General features: G+C 36.9%; 2 protein-coding genes and 1 long non-coding RNA gene across 9 annotated transcripts; 2 read left to right on the forward strand and 1 right to left on the reverse strand.

Moving 5' to 3' along the window:
• The first annotated feature begins 128 nt into the window (after positions 1-128).
• Positions 129-24,445, forward strand: iqch (IQ motif containing H). Of its 5 annotated transcripts, none has more exons than XM_008412189.3 (20): positions 130-437; positions 531-653; positions 747-844; positions 951-1,026; positions 4,656-4,743; positions 4,953-5,039; positions 5,794-5,951; positions 6,417-6,962; positions 8,165-8,231; positions 9,117-9,200; positions 9,275-9,444; positions 10,705-10,977; positions 11,126-11,251; positions 16,998-17,118; positions 17,383-17,669; positions 20,445-20,597; positions 21,883-22,005; positions 22,710-22,771; positions 23,719-23,827; positions 24,056-24,445. In XM_008412189.3, the coding sequence occupies exons 1-20, from the start codon at positions 387-389 to the stop codon at positions 24,122-24,124; spliced, it is 2,871 nt and encodes a 956-aa protein (XP_008410411.2). In that variant the 5' UTR covers positions 130-386; the 3' UTR covers positions 24,125-24,445. The 5 variants fall into 5 exon arrangements, with proteins under 5 accessions (XP_081464351.1, XP_008410411.2, XP_008410412.2 ...); XM_008412188.3 differs by having other exon boundaries at positions 132-437; positions 11,063-11,251; XM_008412190.3 differs by lacking the exon at positions 23,719-23,827 and having other exon boundaries at positions 131-437; positions 11,063-11,251.
• Positions 1,437-9,108, reverse strand: LOC103466535 (uncharacterized). Its single transcript, XR_533955.3, has 3 exons — positions 8,822-9,108; positions 3,985-4,082; positions 1,437-1,986 (listed from the first exon to the last, which is right to left on the reverse strand). It is a non-coding gene; the product is annotated as an uncharacterized LOC103466535 (long non-coding RNA).
• c6h15orf61 (chromosome 6 C15orf61 homolog) lies at positions 24,095-27,643 on the forward strand. 3 transcript variants are annotated; one of them, XM_008412193.2, is made up of 4 exons: positions 24,095-24,185; positions 24,663-24,740; positions 26,613-26,960; positions 27,381-27,643. In XM_008412193.2, the coding sequence occupies exons 2-4, from the start codon at positions 24,716-24,718 to the stop codon at positions 27,503-27,505; spliced, it is 498 nt and encodes a 165-aa protein (XP_008410415.2). In that variant the 5' UTR covers positions 24,095-24,185; positions 24,663-24,715; the 3' UTR covers positions 27,506-27,643. The 3 variants fall into 3 exon arrangements, with proteins under 3 accessions (XP_008410415.2, XP_008410417.2, XP_008410416.2); XM_008412195.3 differs by lacking the exons at positions 24,095-24,185; positions 24,663-24,740 and adding an exon at positions 25,567-25,692; XM_008412194.3 differs by lacking the exons at positions 24,095-24,185; positions 24,663-24,740 and adding an exon at positions 25,588-25,845.

Here is a 27,643-nt window from a genome sequence, read left to right on the forward strand (position 1 = left end):
TATTTAATAATAATAGCAATAATAATGCTGATATTTATATTAATGAGAAATAGTCTAAGATTAAATTCCTGTTAAAAAATAATGGGAAATCTTAGCCCTGTAAATTTTCTTGTAAGGCTAGACCGTGTAATTAAGGCGTTCACTTATTTAATGATGTCTACGCACATTGTTAGTGTACCGTTGAGAAAATAACATGATTAGTTTGCAAGACCTACAGAATATTAGCTAATTTGGTGTAAGAGCAGACACCTGAGAGGCTTGCTCCGGAAAATGTTAAACCCGCTCTAAATACATCTTGTTGCCATGGTTACGAGTAATGTTTCAAGAGTTTTGATCGCTAACTAGCATACTGTCTCCGGTTAAAGTTACCAGACCACGAATAAATAATGGCTGACATACCCAAACACGAAGATAAATTTGAAGACGTTTTAGTTCAGGTAATGTTTCAGTTTTATTGGCTGTGTATTAGATTCCATTATATAATTTAGTCTACACTGACTTGTCAGACTGAGGTATGTTTGTATTTGCAGGTTCAACATGACTTAAGCCAACTTAAGTACAATATTGAAAAAATCAATGTGGGCGAAAAGACCGCAACTCTGGATATCAAAGTACTGGACAATGCCATTAGTAAGACCCAAAGTAGCATCAGGGTAAGAAAGTTTTATGCTAACTACAATATTTACATTTAATAGAAGTCAAATGAACTGATTACAAAGATAATGGCTTTTACTTCTAACACACAGAGACACGCAGAGGATTATTTGAAAAGTGTAAATAAGCAGCAGCTGGTTCTTCCAACCATTGTAGACATAGAAAAACAGACCTTAAAGACTTATAAATGGTAAGTGAATTAAAGCTAAGCCTGTTAGGGGATATATTTTTAAGAATATTTTTATGGATGTTAAGAGTTTGCATAACTGTTATCCTGAAATAATGACTTTGTACAGGAAACCCTCTCTTGAAAGTCTCCCTGATGTGTATTCAAAAAGAAAGACATTTGGCGCAGTATTCCCTGAAAGAAAGGTACATTCCCCCACTAGTTTTCACTCATACTTTCTAAAAGCTAAGAAACTGTTCCTGTTAGCGCTGTTACCAAGAAGATCTTGAGTTCAAACCAAGGCCAGTCCTTGGAGTAGAATTAGCATTTTCTCCCAGGGCTTATGTGGGTTCTTTCCTAGCATACTTCCTTCCACAGTCTAAAAACATGAATGTAAGACAAATGGTCATCGTAAATACTCCTATATGTGTCTCGGTGTGGGACATGGGCTAAAAACCTGTCCAAGGTTTACCCTAAGTCATATCCATGCACCTACAAGAATTTAGCAGATAGTGAACATAGATGGATAGAAATAAACAGTTCAGACATTTAAGCATTTTTTGTTAAGGTTTTATTTTCACCATCTTTTTTTTATTATTATTATTATTTTTTTTTTTTTTACAAAATTGAAATGTTAATATAGAAACAGAAACCATAACAAATAATTAAGAAATAGCACCTATCTAATGGCTGGTATCAATAGTAAAATAGTATCTGCCTTGGAGAGAACTACATTTGTAATTCAGTTTTACCAACTAAAGTGGCTGCAGACATAAAGAAACAAAATATGAAATAACCCAAACTATAAATTGAATGGTTGTAAATCTTAAGTAATTCTGTAAATACAAAAGATAAATGTCATGCAGTCTTTAAACCAAATAGGCAGCAAGGAAAGAAGACGTACATTTAGTGACTAAAGTAAATTCTTGAGTCTACCAAACCTTAAATGGAAACTGGTTTCTATGTTCTGGTTTTTATGCCTTACTGCTCTCTGCCCGTGGGGAGGTAGGTGACAGTCCATATGCAGGGTGGGTGGGACTCTTGATGACACAGGATCCCTGCTGCTGCTTCTAGCCAGGTACACCCTCAGCAGATGAACGATTTTTATCTCTCACAACAGCTGCCCCTTCTTCCTGTCAGTGTGAGAGTTGTTCCTGTAATGTGTTCTGTAAGAGAAATTAAGGACCCCTTTCACTACACATGAAAAGAATGCTGTCAGAACTGGTATGATGAGCACAGCTGGTCCACTTTTGGTTGGGTACTTGGTCTATATGAGCACCTTGAAAACGTGGGTGCTTCCAAATCTGGACAGTTTTTTCACATTTGTTTTGTCTGGACATCAGAAGCAGAGCTTTTACTTTCCATTCATAATCCCAAGAGCATCTACTAAGTCGTTTTACATTGATACAAATATGAATTATTGCAGTGGCCTTTAGGTCTTATCGACTTCTGGTTGTCCCAAGAATCACAGTTTTTATATTACGCACATGCAAATATCACAGAACAACTGCTTTAGACTCCAGCAGAGGAAAATTAGATCTGTGTGCAGCAGGGCTCAGGATGAATCCCTGGGGTGGCTGCTTGAGTTATGGATAATGAAGGAGGTTGAGATGCCACAGATTAGAACATTTATTGTCTTTTTGAAGGAAAAAAAAAATCATTGGCAAAGTTATTATCCATAACCTAGCCCCTTTAGTCCAATAACAAAGCATTTTTAACAAAGACAAGAAAAGTGGCCTTTTATTGGATTCCCAGATGGGAGAAATTTGAGCGGATAACAGAAAAATATATGAATGCTGGAGGTATACTAAATATGACTCACTGTGTTTTATGAGAGCCATGATAAATTGTTTCATAAACATAACTATAACTATCATGTCTATTTGGGCCTTTCATTCTTATTCTAGAGGACGTTTGATACCCAATTTTGTTCTTCCAAAAATCATTAACCACGCTTTGGTAGACAAAATGATATGCATGGATTTTGAAACTGCAAAAGGAATTTGAGAACTTTAGATGCGGTAAAAACAGATGATCTATTTCAGCAGTCAGTCGGATAGAGAACAAAATAGGCCAATCTTTCCATGACTGGCTTTGTTTGGCAGTCTGATAAAAAAAAAAAAAAAAATCTGTTTTTTTATATTTACAAATTTCCAACCTAAAAATGGAGAAATGTACTTTGGTTATATTTCTTAGTTAAAAACAAAATGTAGACATTTTTTTGTCGCATCAGTGAGACTCCTTTAAAACAATAACCTCTAAAGACAAACCTGTAATATGTTTTTATATCTTTTATATGTTGTACTTTTAAGGAATCAGAACATTATACTTCAGTGAAATCTGGATATTAGTGCTGGCTGATTGTTGCATCTCTAATATTTTAAGTTGTTATTTTATAGACTTTATCTGTAAGATGTACCCTTTGTCTTGCCCAATGACTGCTGGAGATAATCTCTACTTCTACTTAGAACCTTTAAAGATTCTCACTGTTTTAAATTTGGCAAATTTTGTTTCTACATATTTTATTAGCAATACATCTCTATATTTCTGACACATTTTATATAATTACTTGTTACTTTTGTCAGTTCTTACTCTTGACATCCTCAGACACTTTATAGTGGAGCAAAGAGTAATGGTCAAAGCCTGAATTTAGATTCCTCAAGTCGCTCGTTCAGGCAAACTGTGACATAAAGGTCACTTGACTTAGTGATGACATCTAGCCCTTATCATAACAAACAAATGAATCTTTACAAAGGTCGACATTAGTTTTAGATTTTTTTTTTATATACACTTTCTTTGCCAATATGATTTTGTTAATCTGTACCTGACATGACAAATAGAGGCCAAAACTGTCACACTGCTCCAAGAGAGATGGAGGTGCTGGCTAGCGAAAGCGGAAAACAGCAGATTGTAGCACATCAGCATTCTCCTGAAGAAACAGGCACCTGATTGCTGCGCTATGGGCTGCTGGTTTACAGCTGTCTCCAGACAGAATCGACTACCTGTTCCTGCATGCCAATAAGACAGCCGTAGCCTCCGCAACTGTTAACCACTGGCTCTCTGCCTGCTACCGCCTCCTGCGACTGAGCCCACTTCTTTTCTGTACCATGTCTGTGCCAAGGGATGGGCTTTTTGCATTTTTGCAATTTTACAAAAGGTGGCACCTTTTTCCCCAGCCCCGTCTGAAACAGATGTGTGCCTGTGAGGGGAGAGTGTTCCAGCACCTGGCTCCTACCCATGGTCTGTCATAGTGCTCAGTGGTCTGAGAAGAACAAAAAGATAACATGAGGACATTGGGAAAATAGTCTTGAGAAACAGCCACTTTGAGTTTTTAGAAGAAGTAAAGTCTTTCAATTATGTCTAGAGATCTACCTGGTTACTTTAAATCAGGTAGATTCTATACATTTATTGCCATTGTGTTATATTGCATGCTAGTAGTAGTAGTATGTTAGCTAGTCCTTGCATATTAGCAAATGTTAGAATATTGAGAGGGATATTTTGTATGAAAATGGTTCTGCTGACCCCTCTCTTTGCTTTCATGCCCCAATGCCCAACCCTAACTATATTTAACCTAGTCATGGCCTGTAGTCTCACTGTTTAAAAGCATCTTCAAATGCTAGTGGTGTTGGGCCTTAAACTTGGACTTTCAAAATTAAGTTTACAAACACTTTCAAAATAAAAGCTTCTGTGTTTAATAGGTTACAATAATCAAAATAAAACTTTGGTGTTCTCTTCCAAAAAAAAACAAAAAAAAAACCCTCCATTGTTTATGCATTAACTTATTTGAAAACCAGTAAATAATGAACAATACTAATTAAAGAAATGTTCTGTGTAGGTGAAACCTGAGGCCGCAGAGAGGCTTGCAGTTACCAAAGCAAAAGGAAAATGTGTTCAATATCTTCCTGAAGTTGAACTGGAACCAGGTTAAATGTCATCTCACCACCACCTCATATCTGTCACTCTCCTGGCATAACACTTCTGTTTCCTCAACCTTTCTAGTTCTTTCTTTCTCTTTGTAAATAACTACCTCCAAACTATCTGCTAAAATGTGTGTCCAACTATATTTTCAGTGCATGACTTCAAGCACACTGTTTTAAGTTGTTATTTTATTGATTTTCAATTATGTCTGCAGTGATTAAACCAAGCTTGCTTCGAATGTCGGCTCAGCACAACATTATGTCTCTTCAGCCCAGGCTGGAATTGCACTTTTCAAAAAAAGGTTAGACAGTAGCTTATTATGACAATACTGAAGTTTGTCTGTCTGTACAAAATATAAGCATAGCCAAAACACAGATTTTTTCCCATTAATTTACAGTTTCTCTTTTGCTTTAGTTTCTCAAATTGAAATAATTAGCACAAACTGCAAAACCTTGTTGATAACCCGCAAAAGCATGTGGCTAGCACAAAATGGATACTTCATTCCTCAAAAGTGAAGTGTTCATGTCAGTTTCAGTGTCAGTATGCAAAAGCAAAGTGTAAAACAAGTTTAAGAAACACCCTTTGGGTAAAGCTGTAAACAATGTAATCAGTGAAAGCTGAGATTCACCTGAAAGAAATTTCAGGAACGAATGATAAAGAAATACATCAGTTTTGCTCAATGACTCAAGCAATGATATGAGAAATTTTAATCGGAAAGGGAATAACACTATTCGTATGTTTAGTTTAAATAAGCAGATTATAAATCTATAACAGAGCAGACAATGCTCTTGATACATGTCCAAAAATATATGCAGTTTGTTGGAAAGAATGAGAAACTGCTACTAGGATTAGCAGAAAGGAACAGCTATGAGAATTTTAATTCTGAGAAATGCACCAAAGCAGTTAAAAAGGACTGTAAATACCATGCCTACTCCATCAATTGACAGTATTGACTAGATACTAACATTCAGTCAATCAACTTAAAAAAAAACAAAAAAAAACTGTCCTTGGTTTTTGTGTGTGTGTGTGTGTGTGTGTGTGTTTGGACATGACAGAATTAGATTTCAAGCCACATAAGGAGTCAGAATGTCAGGCGCATTCAGAATCCAGGGTTGGCATAAAGGTTGGTGAATCCGAACATCTCTTGACTAGTTTACCAAGTTTACAGACTCAGATCACAGCTTCTGACAGCATGGACCAGATGGAAACCCAGGTTTGAACTCTTTCAATTTTTTAATTATTTTAGATCAAATCATTGCAACGAGTTGTGTAATAATATGAAAAAAAAACCACATCAGGTATTTATTAATATTCTGGTGATGCACCTACAGTGCCTTTGAAGAAGTATTCATACCCAAATGAACTTTTTCACATTTTTTAAAAGTGTAACCACAAACAATGCATTTTATGAGGATTTTATGCGAGACCACCCCACAAAGTAGTGGAAGAAAAAATTAGGATTTAACATTGTTTTTACAAATTAAGAGCACTTAGTCAATAAGATATACAGCAATTGTGAATCAGTTATCTATTTTTCTTATGCAATAGCTCAAATCTACTTGATCTGTCATGTAAAAATCTAACAAAACACACTAAAATTTGTGATAAAATCTGAGAAAGTGAACTCATTTTTGAATACATTTGAAGACACTGTACTTTGTATATTTTTGCTCTGCAGGACCAGTCTGTAGATGCTTATAAAAGCACCAACATATTCCCTTTTACAATCGTAAAGGGACAAATCGATCCGATGGCGAAAGATTTCATTTGCTTCAAGGAGAAATTTAGTTGGTGCTGGAGCAACGTGGCGGAAGTTCTGAATGACCTGACTAAACTGCTCCGAGAGTTTGCAGTGCCTTTTGCTAAAGTTGATGGAGAACACTTGATAGAGTTACTCCGTGAATCTAATTATTGTTGGAGAAAGACTCTGCCAAAGGCCGCTCTCTTCTCAGTGCTTGAAAATAAGGGGGAGGTATTAGAACTGGTCTCACGCCCAGGTCAACGCTACAGAGGGGAAGGAGGCAGAGATGTTGCTGCCACCCGTATACAGACCTGGTGGAGGCGCTACGTCATCAGGACTTGTTACCTGTACTACTACCGCCGCAAGATGGCAGCGGAAGCTATCTCGCTGTCATATATGTTTCACTATCAAAAGTGCCAAGTGAAGAAAACCCTTCAGGCCAAGCGTTTCAGGCAGCTGATAAATTATCGCCGCAGAGCAGAGGTGATGTACCATCAATACTTGCGTTTCTTTTTACTAACTTATATTTAAACTTTTTATTTTAACTGTGTTTTGAATTTTTGTACGTATATATATATATATATAAAACTTCTTTTTTTTTTACCTCAAAATCAGAAACTAGAAAAAAAAATAGTGCTTTGACAGAAGAGCAAATTCTTTTGGATGAAATGTCTGATGACAAAAAGAAATCAAAAATTAGTGAACAGAAAAAGCTAGTTTAGGGATACACTTGAGACATCAAGCTGACCATAAGCGTGACATCTAATATAGTAAAATACTTATAATTGATAGTTAGGTAGTTCTTTATTTATTATTATTGTTTATTAATAACATCAATTGTTCATTTTAAATGTGCTGCACTTTGTCTTTTTTTTTTTTTCAACTTTTAGTTTCAATTGTTTTCGGCTGGAGGTGGCTAATGAAAACTCACTTTCATTTTGAGCCACATCAACATCATTCCTGTTCTCAAAGTGGCAGAGACTAGAGGCGGGCCGGACTCGGATTTGGTCCCCAGGCCTTCAGTTTGACACATGTGGATTAAAAGATTCTAAATAGAGACAGTAAATTTATTGGTTTGACCGTTTCTACTTGAGTAAAAAATAGCATTGCACTTACCAAAATTGACTTGTATTTGAATTAGATCTTACTTTAAAAGTCACTAGATAAAACATTTTAGATCTTTATTTTAATAAATTTATCGAAGTCCTTTTAAAATTACTTTCTTTGATTCTTTTATGCATTTAAATGTACTCCTTTTGCGTGTAGATGTCACGTCTGTGCTGTCATCTGGCCTGAACATCTTTTAAAGCTCTGACATAATATTAATTAGTGCCTACAAGTTCATTTAGTTTGAACATCGTTGTGTGTGTATACATGCACTTAAAACATGTTCTCACTCTTTAAACATTCATACCCTGTTAATTAAGCCTGCTAATCTTCCCCTGGCAGTAGCATCATGTACCTTGCTGATTGAATTAATTGTGAGAGGATGTTTCCAAAAGTAAACGCTTAATTTAATTATGATGGTATTTTATGCTTGGTTTGCTTCTGCGAGCCAAGAGAGATTGGTTTGGTGTGTTTTATCCATGCGGCGATGAGATGATTTGTGTGTGTGTGTGTGTGTGTGTGTTTGTGTATGTGCTCAGTCAGCCTCCTCCATGATCACTTCTTTTCTCCGTCCCCAGCGTCTGGCAGAAAACTGGAAACACATCCGGTCGTCCAAGAGGACCATTATCCACATCCCTTCATTAGGTGGCATTTGTCGCCCGCCACACACACTTCAACACGCACACATTTGATCTAGAGGCAGTCATCCCCGGTCTCGCCGCTCTGCTGTCCCCAGCCCGTGGCCTTGGTTCAGACACTCTGTCTCGTTCAAATGACTCTCTGCAGGAAAGCGCTCACTAGATGATGACAGTCCCTGTGCCAAGGAACCGAACAATTTAGTCTCAATCGCCATTTAATTTGCAGATTAAGCAAATGAAAAACCATTATGCTGAACGTGTACAAGAGGCGCAAAGGTCTTATTTTACTGCTGTGCACAAAAACGCCGCACGCATGTGACAAAAAAATGAAAGACTGCTGTGCATTCGCAATAAACAAAGAGTACAAGCCATGATCAGTTCATGATCTAATTTCTTCACAGCACAAATTTAGACTGTAATCAGGCATGTGCATTGTAAATCATTGAGCGATTGTCTAAAATTATTAAGCCTAATTACTAGCAGATGGAATGCTTTATTTGCACTTGGGGTGGCTACAGAGAGTGCTGTGCGAGCAAGGATAATTAGAAAGTTGAACCCCATTGTTGTTAATTAGCATGAATCCAATCATTTAATTACCTTGATTCAGTTGAGGATTCCCTCTCACACAGGCTAAGATCCTGGCGGTGTCATTGGATGTAGTTTAGTGGTGGCTGGACATGGTGTAGAAGGACTCCCTGCACACGACAGGCTCTGCACCTGCTAGTTATTACGCTGAATTAATCATCGGATTGCTGTGCAGCCTGATTAGACTTTAATTCCCTTATCCCCAAGTCTAGTGACATGCACATCCCATCCAAAGCTAGCTGTACAGATCTGGAGGTTCGTACAGTGTCAAAGTGAATTTAATAATTGTCTGACCTTATTCTAACAGGGTTCTCCCAGAGCTGGAGACTGAGCACCAGGAAATATGACATCCTCCAGAACATCCAAATCACCAGGCTGTGTGATATTAGAGGTAGGGATGTTTATTGAGAGCTCACTCATCTTGTTGAAATATTTAATTTGTAAAACCCCCTTTTCTGATTCCAGATGAAAACGTGGAGGTGATCTACATATGCCCAATGCGTCTGGGAGAAGACATCTTGCAGTATTACGACAATTTTCTGAGAAGGAATGGGGCTGACAGCAGCACCAACCAGGACTTGCCCTGCAACAAGCGGTTTCTTATCCTAACACCCGAGGCTGTGGATCATTTCCCTGTAAGATTGATCATACTCACCTGTGTGTTTATACATGAGCTTTTGACTAATATGACAATGCATTTGCAGTGGTCTAGCAAAAGTTGCTACAGCAGTATTAGACAGAAGTCCTTTGGAAAATTATTAAAAACTCTTGAACTTTTAAATTGTTGTCACTTTGCAACTCTAAACTTTAGTACTTTTTGTGTAATTTATGTGAACAAGCAACATAAACTGGTGCATGAAAAGTAAAAAAAAAAGAAGAAATAGAAATTTGAAAAGTCAAAGCACATTCATTCCTCAAATGTTAGACATAAATCTAGTTTAGAATCAGAGGGGAGACTTGAAAATGGATGCTTGCAGACACTCTCCTTTCAACCTGCCAAACCTCCAGTTATGCCCTGCTTTGTGTCTGGTTTGTCGCACAAAATCCCAGTAAAAAGCATTGAGGTTTTCGGTTCTAGCAGAACCAATTAGGAAAAAGTTCAAGGTGTGTATCCTGCATGCCACTGCACTCCACCACGGAGTGCTACAGTCATTTGCAGTTTGTGTAGTGTCCTCTAGGGGGTACTAGAGGTGGCCGTTACCATGCAGCTGTCCTGAGAGAGCAGCTGTTTAATGTTTTTCAGTGCATTTAAAATTAAACTTCTGTTTTATCTTTTGTAAACACAGTAAAGTCGATTGTGTTGAGCTTAATTAAAACATTTGTAATAGTCTATAGATGGTTTTCACAAAATAATTAAACTTCTGCTGCCTTTCTTGGACTGTTTCTCACCTAAAAACTCCCAAAAAATTATTTTGCGACTCTAAAGTGTTTCAGCATTAAACTGTTCTTTCCAAAATGTTTTAGACCGAACACGCAACATGACGTAGCCTTCCTCATTTCTTTTTATTGATTTCCCCACTGTTTTGTTGTTAAACTGTGCCAGACGTGTTGCTGAGATGAATCACTCCTACCCGTGGCTGGCAGCGCATTCTGCTAGTGACAGAAGGGATAATTCCACGTGGATCAAATAAATACAGATGTGAAGTAATTAGTTGTATTCCCAAGGAGCTCGTTGGTAGCACACATTAAAGAAGTGAAGGATAGGCGAGGTTTTCCGCAGGCTGGTTTTATCAATTCAACCTGCTGAAATACATGAGAGGTCAAAACCCTGCTGGCTGTTTCAATAATAGACCTATTGAATGTACACAATGATAAATCAGGCTGAGAAACAACCCTTGGAAGATACCCTGGTAGCAATTGACTGCAGCCTTCATCTCTCATTTCGTTTGCTTTAGACCCGCAACATGTGTCTGTCTACACTGCTGAAGTACAGTCCGTGCACCCTGAAGCAAATCAAACGCCAAATACAGGGGAAGCAGGCCTACATAGTGGGTGGAGTTGGCCACGAGGATGACCTGGAAGTGGCTGATGAGCTGCGTGTGCCAATCTTGGGTCCAGAACCGGCTGTTTCACAACTCTACGGCACCAAGTCTGGAGGAAGAAGGATATTTTCCGAAGCAGGACTGGAAGTACCCCCTGGAAAAGGAAATGTGTTTTCACTTAATCAGGTATGGCACCGAAAGCGCAATTACAAGCCCCCATGTGCCCACTATTACAGACAAATAACAAAAAAATGTGTTTCTTTTGGCTTAGCTTTATGAAACACTGGCCGAACTTATTGCTCAAAATATTCACATTCAGCGCTGGCTCTTTAAGATCAACGTGCAGCGAGGAGGTTGTGATGCAGCATACTGTGACGTTTGCCACCTTCCGTGCTACAGCTGGGCTCTGCGGCGCTACCAGCATTTTGGTCCTGATCTGTGGCACTCAGAATGGGTTCAGGTAAAAATGGGACACGCTTGGTTATGTCTGTATCTCCTTGCCATAAAATAACAGAGCACTCACTGCTAATAATGTCAGTTAATGTTTATACCATGTTTATGACCTTTGCATTTCTTCACACAAAAGAGAAATTGTTATATTTATAATTAAAATGGCCTCAAATCATAATTCAGTTCATTTTATTTAATATTACTACAATTCACAACAAACATTCTCTCAAAGCACTCAGATACTCAGAACTACACAATCAGATCAAACCTGTACAATCTTGTTGTTTGATCATAGTTACATTATAGTGCAGTTAATATTAGTTTAAAATGTCAATTGGTGAAAAAGTTTTCCATTGTGGCTCTAAAAAGTGTACTTATTTAAAGTACTTTTTTCCTTTTTTTATCTTTATTGTGTACAAGATAAAGAAATTACTCGGAGAAGAAATTCCGTGGTCTTTGTGATGTAAAATATATATATATATATCATGATAAATAATTTAAAAGTCTTATCTATATTTATCTATATCATTTATCTTGTACAATTAAACTCCAAATACCAAAATATATTGTTGTTAACAGACATTAATGAGGAAAAGGGTTAGCAAATAAAAATACAAAATTGGACATTTCTAAAACTTATGGAAAGACAAGACTGAAACTGGTCACTAAAACACTGAAGGCATATGCAGTCTCCTTTATTATTTGTATCTTTGGACTTAGGAGTGAAACACATAATTATTTTCTCCCTAATAATCACATCACATTTAATAGTTAATTTAATTTTATCAGTGTTGTTTTTTTGTCCTCTGATAATTTTTTGTTTTGCAAAATCAAAAAATGATTTTGCAAAAAAAAAGATCAAAATCCATTAAACTGCATGATCAAAAATATGTAATCACAGAATTTCCTAAAGATTTACAGTGAGTGTATCGACATATCCTAAATGAATAAAATGCATAGCCTGCTTAGAACTACTTTTAAACATATATCTTTAAACCTTATAATCATTGTGTGTAGCAGATGCTTGATTTATTTACTCTAAAGCTACATTCTACAGCCATTGAATAGGTTTGAGCCATTTATATTACTAAAGCATTTGGTTTCAAAGTATGGATTCTGATATAATCATGGCCATACTTATATTTAAAACAAATAAAATGTACTTAATTGGTGCTAAACCATTTACTTACTTCAGATACAATCTGTACAGTTTCTGAGCCCCTGGCTCTTATTTCTCATATGCTTACAAAGTAGCCTTTGATTTTCTGTCATGTGTTAATTACCGTATTTTGCCATTTAACCGGGAGCTTTGTGCAAACTAATTACAGGGTAATGATTGTGGGCTTGGAGCACAACGATTTTACTTTTTATTCCATTTGAAAGAACAGCAGTCATCTCGAGTTTCTTATGGCTCACTCTGTTTCATTCCCATCAGCTTGTTCTTTGATTCACGGGGTAGGCATGGTGCAGGGCTGTAATTGTTGTGGCTTTGGTGCTGTTAATTATGGCAGAGAGGAGCTGAGCCACAGCCAAGGTCCATAATGGCGACTGAGACTGCATGGGGAAAGTAAATGGGGTTTCTTTCACCAGCTGGGGTCCCATGGAGACAGAAGAGTGCCGAGGCCCCCAGTGTAGGCCAGCAGCCTCGGGGCTTCTGGGCCATATGGACACAACACTTTCACTGGCCTTTATTCTACACCTTGCTCTTTTAATCAAAGCAAAGCCCACTTCCTGGGCCTCTCATTGCATGATTTTTATAGTAATTTTTTTGGGTTGTTTTCTCTTAAAATGAATTGAAATGGACTGGAATGGTTACCTTTTATATAAAGACTGCTGAGCACAACAGTTTGACTCTTAATGTTGAAAGATGAGTAAACAAAGTTGCTCATCAGATTGAAACAAATATTAAAAATACTGGAGAATTGTGTCTCATAGAGGAGAAACGGGAGATATTTTCCGCAGAAAATACTACAGAGAACTAAGTGAAAAAGGAAAATAGACAATCTTTGTTAAATACTTACAAACATTTCAAGTATTTGGTGTAAAGAAGTTCACAGTTGTGGTAGTTTTATCATTTACCAAAATAGATCAGAGTATGAATGAAGAATTGCAATTATCCATCATTTTTCTATCTTCCACTAAGTTGATTTAACAGTAAATTACAACTAATTAAATTGTAAGTCAATCATAATGCTTTTCTCTTTTAATAATTATAACAATATACATAAATAAAAAAATAAATACATGGGGAATTAGAGAAGTAATTGGCCTCAGTATGTGTCCATATTTTTTTAATTAACAGCTGTGCTGAAAAGATTTGTATGAAAAAAAACTTGATTCATATAAATATATAAACCATGTGTTCCTTAGGAATATTACCAACAATTAGATCCCTTCTGGCTGAGCGAAACAAAGCCTTGAAGGGTACAAAAAGGAGGAGGAGCCATTACATCCACATCAATGAGCGCTTACATGGAGGTCTGAGGAAAAGCACGTGTGTTTCTCTAAATATTGTGAGGCCCGCAGCAGCTTCCAGCACAATGTTTGAGCCCACAGAAAGCCCCCCAGGCCTCTTTTAGCATTTACACAGAGAGAGGTTAAAGACATGTAGATCTTCAACCATGCAATGCCTGAAGGGGGCCATACACACACACTTAAGCGCTCACACAGCTTGCATATGGATCATTAGGCACAAGAGGGTAAAAATTACACCTAATAGCTTCAACAGATGGAGTATTTTTTCCATCATGCTGTGTACAAACAGATCTTGAGAAAAACCTTATTTAGGTTAAGTTTGTCAACGAAATGGGTCATTTGACAATCACTACCACTGGAGAGGTAGAGGGACGTTTCATACAGTTGTTGTCTGTCTAAATACTGTGCAGCCTCTTGGACCACGGAGAAGCTCGGATGTCTACTGATTTGTCTGAGCAGAGTTAACCTGAATTTGGGATTTGAAGAAAATTTATGTCACTTCTTTTTCTTTCATTTCATAAATAATTATTGTTCATAAAAATTCAACAATATGCGTAAAGCTGAAACTGCCTGAGCATTGAATTTGTAATGGTTTGTTGTGGCTTTATATTAATGTTTTAATGGGACTAATGAGTTAGATATTCATTGACAATGTGTAACCTTTCAGAAGGTATTCCCATATAAGAATTATTGTCCACACCCTGCTTCCACTAAAAACATAGACATAAAATAGCAATCAAAGGGGAGAACATCTTTTATTTCTGACCAGATTGCTCTGCTTTATGAGGACACCAAGCCATTGCTGAATCCTATCACAGGGCAGTGTGCGTACTTTAAGTCCAAATAATTTATTGCGAAATACCCTTCTCTCTTTTCCTTTCTGTCCTGCTGTTTCTGTGAACTGCACAGGCAAAGTCCCAGGGTGAGCTTGCTCTTCCGTTGAGAATGACAACCGTTCCCTTACACTTTTTGCCGCGCCATTGTGTGCTTTATGGTTTGTATAGGGAGAATCACTGTGTAGCATTTGACCTCGCCTCTTACAGTACTTGAATATGATGATGGCTGTTACATGACTGGAATTTCAACGGCATAATCTCTGGTCCCATCTCCGGTGGAGCCAGACGCCATATACTCAAAAAAAAGTAATGCTCTGGAGAGCAGGAGGGGAGAACAAATATGTTATCAGCATTCACAAATTATCTTTCACTCAATTTTCACATATTCTTTTTTTTTTCTATTGGAAAATGTAATTCTCGTATAGCAGTACACATACAGTGCATTGAATTGTCTTGTGTCTTTTCACATTACAGCTACAAACTTCAATGTATTTTGTTGGTAATTTATGTTACTGACCAACCCCACACAAGAAAATAATACAAGATTGTGAAAGGTTGTTATAAAGAAAAATCTGAAAAGTATAGCCCGCTTTTGTATTTAAACCAGTTTACTCTGATACCACTAAATAAAATCCAATAAAACTTTTAAAAGACTAAAACAAATATGCAGGCAGATAAGATGTAAAACTGTAGAGAAGAGTTGACTTATTTAAAACTTTATCTCAAACTTTTTCAGTCTTGTGCGCAATCCTTCAAACCATCGCCCAAAAGTGAAAATAAAATGACACAGCTGTAAATCTTCCAAGCTGTCCACCAGCTGGACTGACTGCATTGGTTAGGGGATCATTAACCAGAGATGCTTCTCTGATTAATGGTAAGTGGAGAAACTGCAGTCACATGTAAAGGTGGAAGAACTTATGGACATGATAACTTGTCGTCGTTTACTCCTCAGATCTGACCTTTTATGGAAGAGTCTCATCATTGCTGAAAAAGTCCCATTTATAGTTTGTGACAAAATGACCTAATTTAAGTCCAGCTGCAAAACCAACTGAGATTTGTTGCAAAACTTCAAAACTGATGCAAAACTTCAAAACTGGTTTCTACCTGATCTGTCTGAACCTAAGCTGGCGTGTAAAGAAGCATGGGCAAAAAGTCAGTTTTTAGATCTGGAAAGCTTTTAACGACACACCTGAAACGACGTACAGTTGTTACTGAAGAGAAAGGTGGTTCTACAATATATTTATCCAGGTAGTTTAAATACAAGTAGATGCATCAACTTTTAGATTTTAATTTCTGGAATCTATCATAAAATCTTGATTAAGATTTGTATTTGTAACACAATAAAATGTGGAAAACTTGTAAGGGTTTAGGTATTTCCCAGGGAATTGTAGATTATCGTTCACAGAAGCATGTGTATAAAAGAGGCCCTCCAAACAGTCCATTAAACTGACTCATACCGCAATCTGCCAATTGTCGTTTTACATTATGAACATCAAACAACGACAGCGAAAGCTTTTAGACAACATATTCCCATCCATTTAACTGCACGGCTTTTTTTGGAGACAATAGTGTACTTGAGTTGCTAAACTGTGTAAAGGACACCTAAAGCAAAAGCTGAAAATTAACAGCATAATTAAGTGGTGAAACCATAATGGCATTTCGTATTTACCGAAACAAGAGTGATATCGATCCCAGTCAGGCCCTGATTGATCCCCAGATAGATGGGGTTTGCTTAAGTATTCATCAGCCGCCCAGTGGAGAGAGTTGTTATTGAGGGCAGGTGGTTCGAGGCTGCGAGTTAAAGCTATTAGACTCCTGAGGCCTTCTGATAATAGGCTGTCACTCACAGATAGACACTCCTGCAGTATCCATCAGACACTCACACAGAAATTGAAGCAGCCTCTGAAGTCTAAAGAATAACTCGCAATCACCGGAGTCATCTGGATAACAGGATGTAGCCGTTTTGTAGCCAACAGCCATACGGCCTGACTGTCACAGTCTGTTGGAGTTTGAGTTCAGTTTGTTTATTTTGATTACTTTGTTGCATCTCGCGTTTCATTTATTTCTGTGGTCTTGATCGCTAATGTTACTTTTACCTCAGTTCCTTAATTTTCTGACCTTAAACACCTGCTTTCCATATGCTCATTTACTCACCTGTGTTGCATCTTTTAATCAAGTTCTCAGGATATGTACTTCTTGTTTCTGTCACACATATGCTATTACTCTCGTGTCCTCTCAGTTCATTAAACATGATTCTTTTCGGCCTTGTCCTGGCTCTACATTTGGGTCTTCACATCATGACTCTGAGCTCAGAGCAAAATTATGCAACTTACTTTTTTTTTTTAGAACTTTGAGTTGAATCAATGAAAAACTACACCCACATTCATTTCCAAGTATTTTTTTTATTTGGTATCTGATGTTTATGCTTCAACATTCATTCTACAGGAAACAGTGATGATGAAGTATTTAGAAGAGATCCCAGAATGGCTGATTTTTTATACCATTCTGGCTAAATCTTCCCGTTTTCAAAGTTGGTCCGAGTTCCTGAAGATCTTCCTCAGGCAAGGTCAGACATTTATTGTCAAGCACTATTATATTCACCCGCAACTTATGAAATCTATGCATTTCAATGAGCTTTTCTGTTTCCTGGGTGCCTTTATAAATGTAAAAACTGAATCATTTACATATCTATTTTAGTAGTTATCAGAGTTCAGAATTTTCAAGTGACCTTTTATGAAGTTATCAGTAATAAAAATGTTGAATTTTCCCTTATTCTTTTGGTATTATGTCTTTGTGCGTGTAGCCATTTCTCAGCATTCATTCTGTTCAGGTGGAGTAGTGGAGGCGTACCCCCCTTCGGAGAACGTCACCTATGTGACTGTGGATATGCTCCTGGAGCCCAACGGTGAGGTGACCATTCTGTCCTGGGGAGACCAGCTGCACGGCTACTGTCATCTAGACATTGTGGGATCCATTATTCCTAAGACCTCCGTTCACATAGAGACCCTGCACTCTATCTGCATGTGTGTGGCTCACGCTTGCAAGCAGAACTACATAATGGGTTATGTGTCTGTTGGCCTGGCGACCTTTGTGGACCACAACACCATGAAGCAGAAGGTGAGACTTGCAAAGGTAAAGAGGAGGACTCAGGGTGTCATGATACATATGATCTGGTTTGTTACAACCCACATTGGGTGGAAAAGATCAATTTTTATCCACAAACCCAGATAGGTGCCTCCAACATATACTGCTCCCTAGGGATCCAGATAACAAGACGAGGTAAACTGTGGACACAGGGACGAAATGTGTCACAAGGCCCTCTAATAAACTGTCAGGTCTTATTGTGTCAATACACTGATTCCACCGTTTAAAGCTTGCCCTTTAACCTTACGATGCAGAGAAATTCAGAAGCTTTCCAACAGTAGGTCATTCTGAAGTGATTTAGTACGTTCACTGGGATAACCTGTCAAGTGTTTAACCCCTAGATGGTTACCTGCAGTGTTCTGCTGAAATAAATCACATTATTATACCAGCACACTGCTGAAGCCTCTTCTCATTTGTCAGGATTAAGTTTTGTTGAAATCTTCTTGATTCATGATATTTGAAATGGACTTCTTTATGATGGTTTAACCTCTGCTCCCAACATGTGGCAGCATTGACTATTATTGATCCGATCCTGCAAAATAAAACGCTTTGCTTTTCTTGTGCAGAAAAGCAAAGCATTTTCTGCACATTTCTGAAGCAGCAGAATGGAGAGGGGAAACAGAAACTATTTTAAACATGCTAAAAATGTGGCAAGATTAAAAAAAGATGAAATTCTCATGCCTTTAGCAGCTCATCTGACAGAAATAAACCACTTGTCATCTGCTTGGCTAGTATCAATTGTTTTAAGTACATTATATGTACATATATACATCCATATATATAAACTGAACAGGATTAGCTTTGGGCATGGTTGCCACTAGAGGGTAGTGTGTTCTGGGTTAGAATATAACTGATAGAATAAAGTTTTTTTTTCTTTTTTACTGTTTAATACAATTTTATTTTTTTACATCTACTCAAGATTTATTTGATTAAAAATATTTTGTATTATTGTAGTCAGTCATTTTTATTTATTATTCCTATTAGAAAAAATAAATGTCTGAACTCGATTCAGATGTAACATAAGCTGCCCCCTTTCCTTTTCCAAGATGGCTGAAAATCACCTTTCTTATCTCTAATTTTGATCCAATTGTAAAGGATTTGAAGACGGCATAAATAACAATAAAACACCACATGCTTCCGTAGATGCAGGAACTTTAATGGCAAATTCTTGCCCGTCTCTTGACACACACAGACAAAGCTCAGACTAAGGGGAGCCACATGGGCAAACCTGTCTGGATTTAAACATCAATTTAGATTCAAACCTGTTGCTAAAAGCTGCCTACTTTATTTGATGGGAAGAAGTGGGTCACATATGTTTGCCCTTGCAGTCTCGGCGCACATTGTGGAGCAGCGGGGCCACAGCTGCAGCATCGGGGTTTTTAATGAAAATGCAAGGCAATAGAAAACAGGTACAATCCAGGCTTACATTTCCCGCGGCTTTGTTAAGAGCGACAATGGGACGCGGGAGTATGAGTTTTAGGGAGTTGAGTGAATGGCTTGCTGTTGTGTGTCCATCATGCAGGGCCAGGTAACAGTCTGATTCAAACATGCATCAAACCAAGTTGTAACTTCTATGCCTCCCGCACTAAGGGAACCAGATAAACATTGGCAGTTTGTTATACTGCTACAGGAGCAAGTGTAGTTTTCATGTAAAATTAGAGTAAAAATTGAAATTTCAGTGAAAATCTCACATTTTTAATTTATAACAAAACTATAAAAGTTAATGTAAAAAGCCTTTGTGCTTAAATTTACATCAGGATTTACATAGGATTCTGTCATTTTGTTTAGCATATTTAAAAAAGATAATACATATATTGATAATATTTTGCATTCATTTTGCATTTGTGTTTTTTTTTGTCTTTTGTATCTGCAACTTCTCTCGTTGTTTATCATTCTTTTGAGAAAATCAACCAAATTATTATTTTCATCACAAAAATTACCAGCAGTAATTTTGTTTGCAGGGAAACCTTTTGAATAGTTTATAAATAAAAATACCACACTAAACCTAACTACATTTCTCAAATGAAAAAAGTTTTTATTATTGGTCATTGAGAGCAATATATATTTTACTTTTTAGTTCATCTTTATAAAAATTCTATCATACCACATTGGTGAATTGTTAACTTTTGTTAAATCATTCGTGAAATACAATTTGACTGTTCCAGTTTTTTTTTTCTACAACAATTCAAGAATAAGAAAATGGAAACTTTCACATATGTTTGCATTCTGGCAGAGAGAAACTCTGTCTACTGTAGGCTCAAACTTGCCGCAATTTGCATCTGGTGGCAGGAGTGCTTGCTTTGACAAATAGGAACAGCTAAAGGAGGCAGCCGGCTGCCACTTAGTTATTAACAACTCCTTCACTGGTGATTTATTTGCCACTTTTGAAGAAAGGGCATAGCTATTAGGTTATTATCTGCAAAATTAGCCCAGTTTAAGCAGAAGGCTACGTCCATACCTGACCCCTTAATATACTTATAATGATGCCATTTACCATACATATCTGAACTTTGGTTCTCATCAGACCTGAGCCAGGCAAAGCGCCCAGGGCAGACTCAATCCACATATGGAGAAAAATCTCTGTGTTTGCTTGTGTCATCATATCACTGCATTGCCTAAACATGTTAGACACACTGAGCTACATAACTGGTCTTTTTTTCTTTCTCTCAGTGTGAATAACAATCATTTATTGAAATACTCTTTGCTTTCTCCTTCCTTCACATGTAGTTCATAATGTCTTTTTGACAGATATGGGGAATTGATCTGGACATTGGATTCAGTGACCATCTTGCCATGACCCAGATGCTACTAATGGCGACTGGAGGAACGCTCAACTGGCGCACAGGCTGTTTCGAAGTGCCAGTCAAGGAGAAATGTTCTGGACAGGAGGCTGAAGCAAAGGTATGACAATTTTAATTACTAAAATGTATATTTTGCATATTTTTTTTAATTAATTTTTCTAAGTAATAAAACAGCCCTTATTTTTAATTAGTCTGAGTCTTAAGCAAGCATTTGTAAGAGATCAGTGTGTGTGTGTGTGTGTGTGTTGTAAAATCTTTGATTTTAGAAAACACACCCAAAAACTGTAACTACACACTGAAGCGAATGAGTGTTTAGGTGCCGAATTCATTATCATTTTGATAGATGAGCCTAAATAATCAACACATTAATAATTCATACCATTTTCATTATGCATGCTTGAACACTTCATCAACCTGGTGCCAGGACTTAAACAATGGAGTTCTTTTATTAGCAGTATGCCTCAGTTTACGCTTGTTAATCTGCGACTTGTATTATTTTATCAAACATTCATTTAGCTGGTGGCCTGGTGCTTCACTGCAGCAGTTTGAGCCACTGCTGTTGTTAATGGCTTCAATAGTGGCCATCATTAGGGACCTGCATATTACAAACACAATTAAGTCCCTGTTGGACACTTTTATTGTTGGGTAAGGGCCCTGCCTTTGACAAGTGCAAACACGCAGCCTTCACAGCGAGTTATGGGCTCTATCTCCTGAGCTCCTCAAGGCTCAGGCCTGCTCTCTTTGTCTCCCAAAGGTGGCTGAGAACGGGCAACATTTTATCCTCTTAAGACTTGACATTTTTAAGTAATCAACCTCTACAGTGCTACTTGTGATTAGGATTCTTCTGTTCTAGTAATATGTTTTGTGTTTATGGAGCCCAGTTGTGCTTCTCTTTTCCTGAAGCTGCATGGTCTTTGCTTGGAGTGCTACACTGTGTAACAGCTAGGCTAATGCATTCGATCTAACTGTCGCATCCTCTAGTTAATTAAGTTTACTTCATCTGCTGTTTAGTCATCAGGTTTATCGATCAGAAACAGAAACTTAGCGGTGACCCAAGGGATTAAAAACCTTTAACTTTGTGATAATACACAAACGAAAACCTTTTTAAACATAACCCCTTAATATAGAATAATAGAATAGTTTGTAAGCCGAGGCTTAGAGCTAACCTTCATTAAAACTCACTGCATTTTCCTGCTAATGTTTGTCCCTCTATTAACAAATCCTTAGTAAGAAACATAGCTATTTAGCTGTGAGTAAAATTAGTAAATCATGTTTTCACCAAATTTGTACATTCAATTTTAATATGACATACAGCACCATATTTGATATTTCAAACAAAGTAGACCAAAATATTTCACTTGTGTTGTTGTCTTTTTCTTTCACAGCGTCTGGTGGACAGTCGCTATGCAGTTGTTGGGATCCGTCTGTTTCATTCCAACCTTTCCATGTTGTACCACAGTATATTCTTAAATATATGCAAATCGAAATGCATTGACTTTAACAAGAAGGTAAGAATCACATTTTTTTTTTTTTACTTTTTTGAAGTTAGTGTTCAAGTTACAGTGAAACATTTTGATAATATATTAGAATCTTTCCACTGCATTAGCTGTTAGCTTCAAATGTTTTTGACGTTTTTAACTCAACAACTACAGTTGTTCAGCTACATCACATGACAAATGCATAAGTAAGTAAACATGTAAGTTAGACCTGGTTTGGTGTGCAGTTGAGTTTAAGATTAGGCTAATGCTACTGCCATAGTTGGAAAACAGACAAATTTGTTTTAATCGGTATTCAAAAGTCAGATTTATCAGTTGCAAACGCAACAAAATCAGCTAGAAAGTAACCCTGAAGTTGAAATTCTGACCTGGAAAGGTTTCTCACTGAGCCTGAAGTCAAAATACATTTTTGGCTGCTCTGCATGTAAAGCGTAATGAATGCTGAAGTAAAAAAAAAAAAAAAAAAAGTTCTACTTCCGATGTTTCGATCTGATTCTAAAAGCGAAACCAAAATAAGATTTCAACCATTGAAAGTGAACCTTTAGCTACAATATTTGTATGCAACAAATTATAAGAAATCTTAAATATTTTAACTACTTAACTTGCTCATAGATCACTCTACTTGCTCCTGTAATATTGTGAGAATAAACTGAAGGAAAAAAAAAAACGGGTTTTGGATCTACTTTTAATAGTAAATTTGTGAAATTCCACTTCAGGAAAATCAAGGCACTGTTTTTGCTCTCTATGACAGCGATGATCGATGCACCATTGGGATGATGTGAGTATTTTTTATTGCATCGGTTTTGTATATTATGTCAAGAATAAAACAAATGTGAGCTCTTTAAAACTGAGTGGTTTTAAAGAGCTCACATGTTGGCAAATGCTTGAAATTTATCAAGGAAAGTCGCCACATTCCTTCCTTGGCAATAATAAATTCTTCTTAATATCTCATTTTAAAGAGGATAATTCAGTTTTTTGAAGTAAAGTTCTGCTACAATCTTGCAGTAGATTACCCTCGTGGCATCCTCAGTTTGAATGAAACGATGGTTGGATTTTCAGCCAAATGCTCATCAGATTGGTTGTAACACAAAATTGCCCAAAACTGGCATATCCAGCCAGAGTAATTATCTATTCAAAACACAAAGCTGTTTAAAATATATTTCAGTCAAAACCTCTTGACTGAAGACCACTTTAAAAAGATTCAAGTACTCCTTGAGCACCAAACATTTTCAGATTAAGACAAATAAAAGTGTTCATTAAAAGGCAACGGTTGTTTCTCTGACCTTCCTCGACCGCTCAGTGAATCTTGATATTTAATTTGCAGCTGTTCTCTTTATAGAAGCAAGTACAGATTCAGAACTTATAATTTCACTTCATTAGAACAGTAAAGCGCTGAAGAATATTAGAAGGCTCAATTAGTTTGCCAAGTCCCAACGTAAAAAACAATTCTTCACAGGATTAAGATGCCACCTCTGGTTTTGTAAATATCAGAAACTCCACAGGTTGTTAAGCAGAGGGTTATTCAACATATTTATCACAGAAATCCGTTAGCTTGCACAGCACTGGGACAGTTAAATCAAGCTGTGCTCATCCCCCTATAGACCGAAGATGCTATCTGCTGAAAGTTTCATTTACCCACAACCATCAAATGAACAAGGTGATTGTTTCTTAGCAGGCAACAAGGGGATCATTAGTAAACTCGTTTGTTTGGAATGTTGTTATTAGAGCGGTCTCGGAGGATCTCCAGGGAGCTCTGGTGACCTTTGCTCAGAATTTGTCAGTCATTCATCAGGAAATATTGTCCTCTAAAAAGGGAGAAGAAACCAATTTCGAGGTACCGTGTTAACGACTTAACGATTTCCCCTCATCCATGTCATGAAACCTTCATAATCTTTTATAGCTTGTCAGTTGGAATGTGTCTGTTTAATAAAGTGCAAATAATTAATATTCACAAAGTTTGTAATTAGAACAACACTACAGATGCATTTTTGTCGGTAGGATCATGCTTATCAAAGAAATATGTCTTGCACTTTACATTTTCTTTTACTTTGTTTCTATGTAGGTGGTGATCACAAACATAGAGGACATGCTGGAGGTGATCATTCAGAACAAAAACCAACTGGAGGATTAAGTTTCTGCTTAGACACGAGCTTCACCATTGAACCCCAGAGATATGTACAGGCTGATCAAATGTAAATGTCTAAATAAACATCTTAATATTCTGACATGAATCTGTTAAATGTTAGAGTTTTCTGTCAGCTACCTTGACGTACTTTAGAAAAGAAATGCTTAAAATTTTCCATTAAAAACAGAATGTATTTTCCTATGTGCAATGGCATCCCAAAGTGTATGCACCTCTGTTAAAATGAGACAAGAATGAAACAAATCTGAGCTCCTGTCATCTGAGTTGTGATGAATAAATGTCCCATTTTTGGTGGAAAATGTCAGTTGATTTATTGTGATGTTTTTTTTACACATAAAAACAAACATTTTAACAGAGGCAGGTAGACTTTTGAAAGCTGCTGTACAATACTTTTTTTGAACCTTCAGACTACAACATGAATGTGTTCTTAGAGTAGGTACACCTGATAATAGATGATAATGAACAGCGAGGGTACCTTGATAGACAGATAATGATATTTAGTAATCTTTTCTCTGCACCGTTTAAGAAAGAAGAGATTACTTTGGTTATTGAGCGAAAAAGTGATTGGTGCGGTCTGCAATGTTATCCTCAAAGGACATTTTCGGTAAGTAGACAATTAAAAATAAGTTGCAAAACTTGTGAACCGTGAAGACATGTTATTTTTATTTTTTTACCTTTTTATTACTGAGTATGAACGACATATCCTAACTTACTGCTATTTTACTGACTTCCTTATTATTTCTCATTTTAAATGGTAATTGTTTTTTGGAGCATATCCGTATATAAAATGCTAATAAATATGTCAAACAGTTTGTGACATAATTATGTTTTTATTCAAGTTTCTTTTTATTGAAAAGCTGGAGCTGAAAGTTAAAAAGAACTTCCACCTAAATTGCACAGCTTCCTTTCTGTACCTGTATTACCATGGGCAAAGAGTTTGCTGACGTATAAACAAACCTATGTTGCAAAACTTATTTATGACAAGACGTACATTAGGACAGTTTATGGTGAGACTTAATCCAAAGTACATATGACCAGCTTTTAAGCATGTGATCATCAAGCTCACCTCAAATGGTTGGATGTTGAACACAATTTTGTGTTCCAAAAGGATGATAATCCCAAACACAAGTCCAAACAGCTTTTTAAAAATGAAAATAGCAGGTCAATTTTATAGAAGGTCAATATTAAAATAGTGGAGTGGTCCCAAACTCAATTGTGTTGAAAGCCTATGGATCACATTATGGGTTGTATGTAAACCCATACAGAAAACTCCAGAAATATTTCAATTCCTGAAATACAATTGCCTTTTATTCATAACGACCTTTTTATTCTTACTCTTTCACTGATTGTAGCAGTATCGATAATGCCATAAAAGACCTTAAAAACTGACAGGACATAAATAACTTTCGTGCACGTTCATGGCGCTCCGAACAAGAACTATATTTACCGCGCCGTGTTTCCGACCGGACAGATTTGAACGAAGTACCAGGTTAGATTTAAAGTCGCTAGGTAAACTCGGATGAAGAGGCGGAATATGACCTAATCACTGATCATAGGTGATGCAAATAATGCTGGCTAACTATGCGTTTCTCAGCATGCGGCTCTTTGTAGCAGGATGTTTTTAAACCTTAATGTTTTGGAACTTTGACCACCGGATTTGAGCTTGTTAGCAAAGTTCAGCTAAGCTCCAGGAGTCGGGATCTGCTATGGTGAGCGGTCTCAAATGTTCTGTTTCCTAGTGTTTGTTCTGAGTAACGTGACACCTGTCACTAGTGTGTCAGACTATATACTACTGAGAATCAGGTCATCTTCATTCCGTTCTTATTTTAAATATAAAAAATACTTCAAGACAATTTAGCTTGTGCTTTATATTCATTATGTATTCTTTAAGTTATAGTTTGTAATTTGTGAAAGCGTTAATTTATAACGAGGTCAGTTTTAAAGCCTTTTTAACTTAAAACCTTAGAATAAGCTCATTAAAATGGGGAAAATGAACTAACCGGATAAAATCGGTTTATGATTTGGGAAATCTGTATAGTCTGCTTTATGGGGGTCTTTTCAAAGCTTTAAACTCACCCTTTCGAATTTTAACTAATTAAATGTCCAACAAATCAGAAAGTATGTTTTGTAAGCTTTGCAATTTGTCAAAGTAATACTGCACGAGTTTGAATTGTCTAGGTGTTTTAGTTTTCAACACTTACACATGCCGAAGTGAACCTATGCAGGTGGTTGACGTATTCAAAATTTGCCCAAATTAAATAAAGTTTTAGGAAAACAGTGTGTTTTGTATTATAAATAATTAGTACAGAGTACTCCAGTTGCAGCTTTGACTTTTCCAGATATTTTAAATATCACAAGAGTCCATAAATGTAGTGAACTATCCCTTTAGAGATGAATGTTGGATAAAAAGCTGCAGATTGGATGCTGCTAACCGCAGCTTTCTAAAAGCTAAGATGACTCCTTGTTCTTATTACAGAAGTCATGAAGGAGTTTTTGCGGAAGATACACAGCATCTTTTTGCACATCGCTCTGTTTCCGAGCAGATTTGGTAAAACGGGTCCACAGCCAGCAGCTTCAGAGGTTTTGACCTGCCACCTGCAGCAGCGCAGACTCCCACCCTGGACTTCGTTCTGCGTGCGATACAGCTCCATCCACAACGACCAGTTTGGCCTGTCCAACTTCAACTGGAGAGTTCAGGGATCCAATTACCACATATTGCGAACCGGCTGCTTCCCTTTTGTGAAATATCATTGCACCAAAGCACCTCCACAGAACCTGGACTTTGAAGACAAGTTTTTTACTATGCTGAAAGTTATTAATCTAGGTCAGTATTTTCAGAGTCGGTTACAAACAAAGCAGTTTCTTTATGTAAAAGTCTAGAGGTTTATTTGATTTCATTATTTTAGACTAAAAAAGGAAAAGCGCCTGAAGATTCCTTATTTCAGTATCTAAAATAGTAAAAATCTAACATGTTACAAATACCTAAGACAAATTTCTTCTTACATCAATTACATAGCTTGTTTTCTTTGTTATTGCTACAACTTCAGTTTTTTTTTTTTTTTTTTTTTTTCCCAAACCCATTGCTAGTTTTCATTTATAAAATACTAGGCAATCACAGATGAATTCCAAACAAAAGAAAATCTGGGTATAGAATTTTGAAAACTTGCAGGACCTCTGTTGTAATGATTTGTATGCAAGATGAAAACTTCGGACTGAAAATAATAGACATGACTCATTGTTGCAGGCATCCCTTGTTTGGCCTATGGCATTGGCTGCTGGATGGTGATAGGAGCTGCAGAAACGGTGCAGACGAGTGTTGGACCTGTCACCGTCTATTTTGCCTACAAAGAAGAAGGTGCACAGTACTAAAAGTGGACACTGCTTTACTGTTTTAAACACTAATGTCTACCAAACTGCTGGATTTACTCCTCCTGGTAATGTTCCGCTGTTCCTGGAAGTCACATCACTCTGTCTGGCTCAAAGTGTATAAAGCAACTGAAATGATTA

Source organism: Poecilia reticulata, chromosome 6 (genome assembly GCF_904066995.2).
Source record: "Poecilia reticulata chromosome 6, P_reticulata-male-v2, whole genome shotgun sequence".
Lineage (NCBI taxonomy): Eukaryota > Metazoa > Chordata > Actinopteri > Cyprinodontiformes > Poeciliidae > Poecilia > Poecilia reticulata.

Coding starts and splice junctions, on each gene's coding strand:
- iqch (XM_008412188.3), top strand. CDS start 387: ATGGCTGACATACCCAAACACGAAGATAAATTTGAAGACGTTTTAGTT. Junction 654..746: donor AGACCCAAAGTAGCATCAGG/GTAAGAAAGTTT, acceptor TCTAACACACAG/AGACACGCAGAGGATTATTT. Junction 17,119..17,382: donor GAAGATCTTCCTCAGGCAAG/GTCAGACATTTA, acceptor CATTCTGTTCAG/GTGGAGTAGTGGAGGCGTAC.
- c6h15orf61 (XM_008412193.2), top strand. CDS start 24,716: ATGTTATCCTCAAAGGACATTTTCG. Junction 24,741..26,612: donor ATCCTCAAAGGACATTTTCG/GTAAGTAGACAA, acceptor TTCTTATTACAG/AAGTCATGAAGGAGTTTTTG. Junction 26,961..27,380: donor GCTGAAAGTTATTAATCTAG/GTCAGTATTTTC, acceptor TCATTGTTGCAG/GCATCCCTTGTTTGGCCTAT.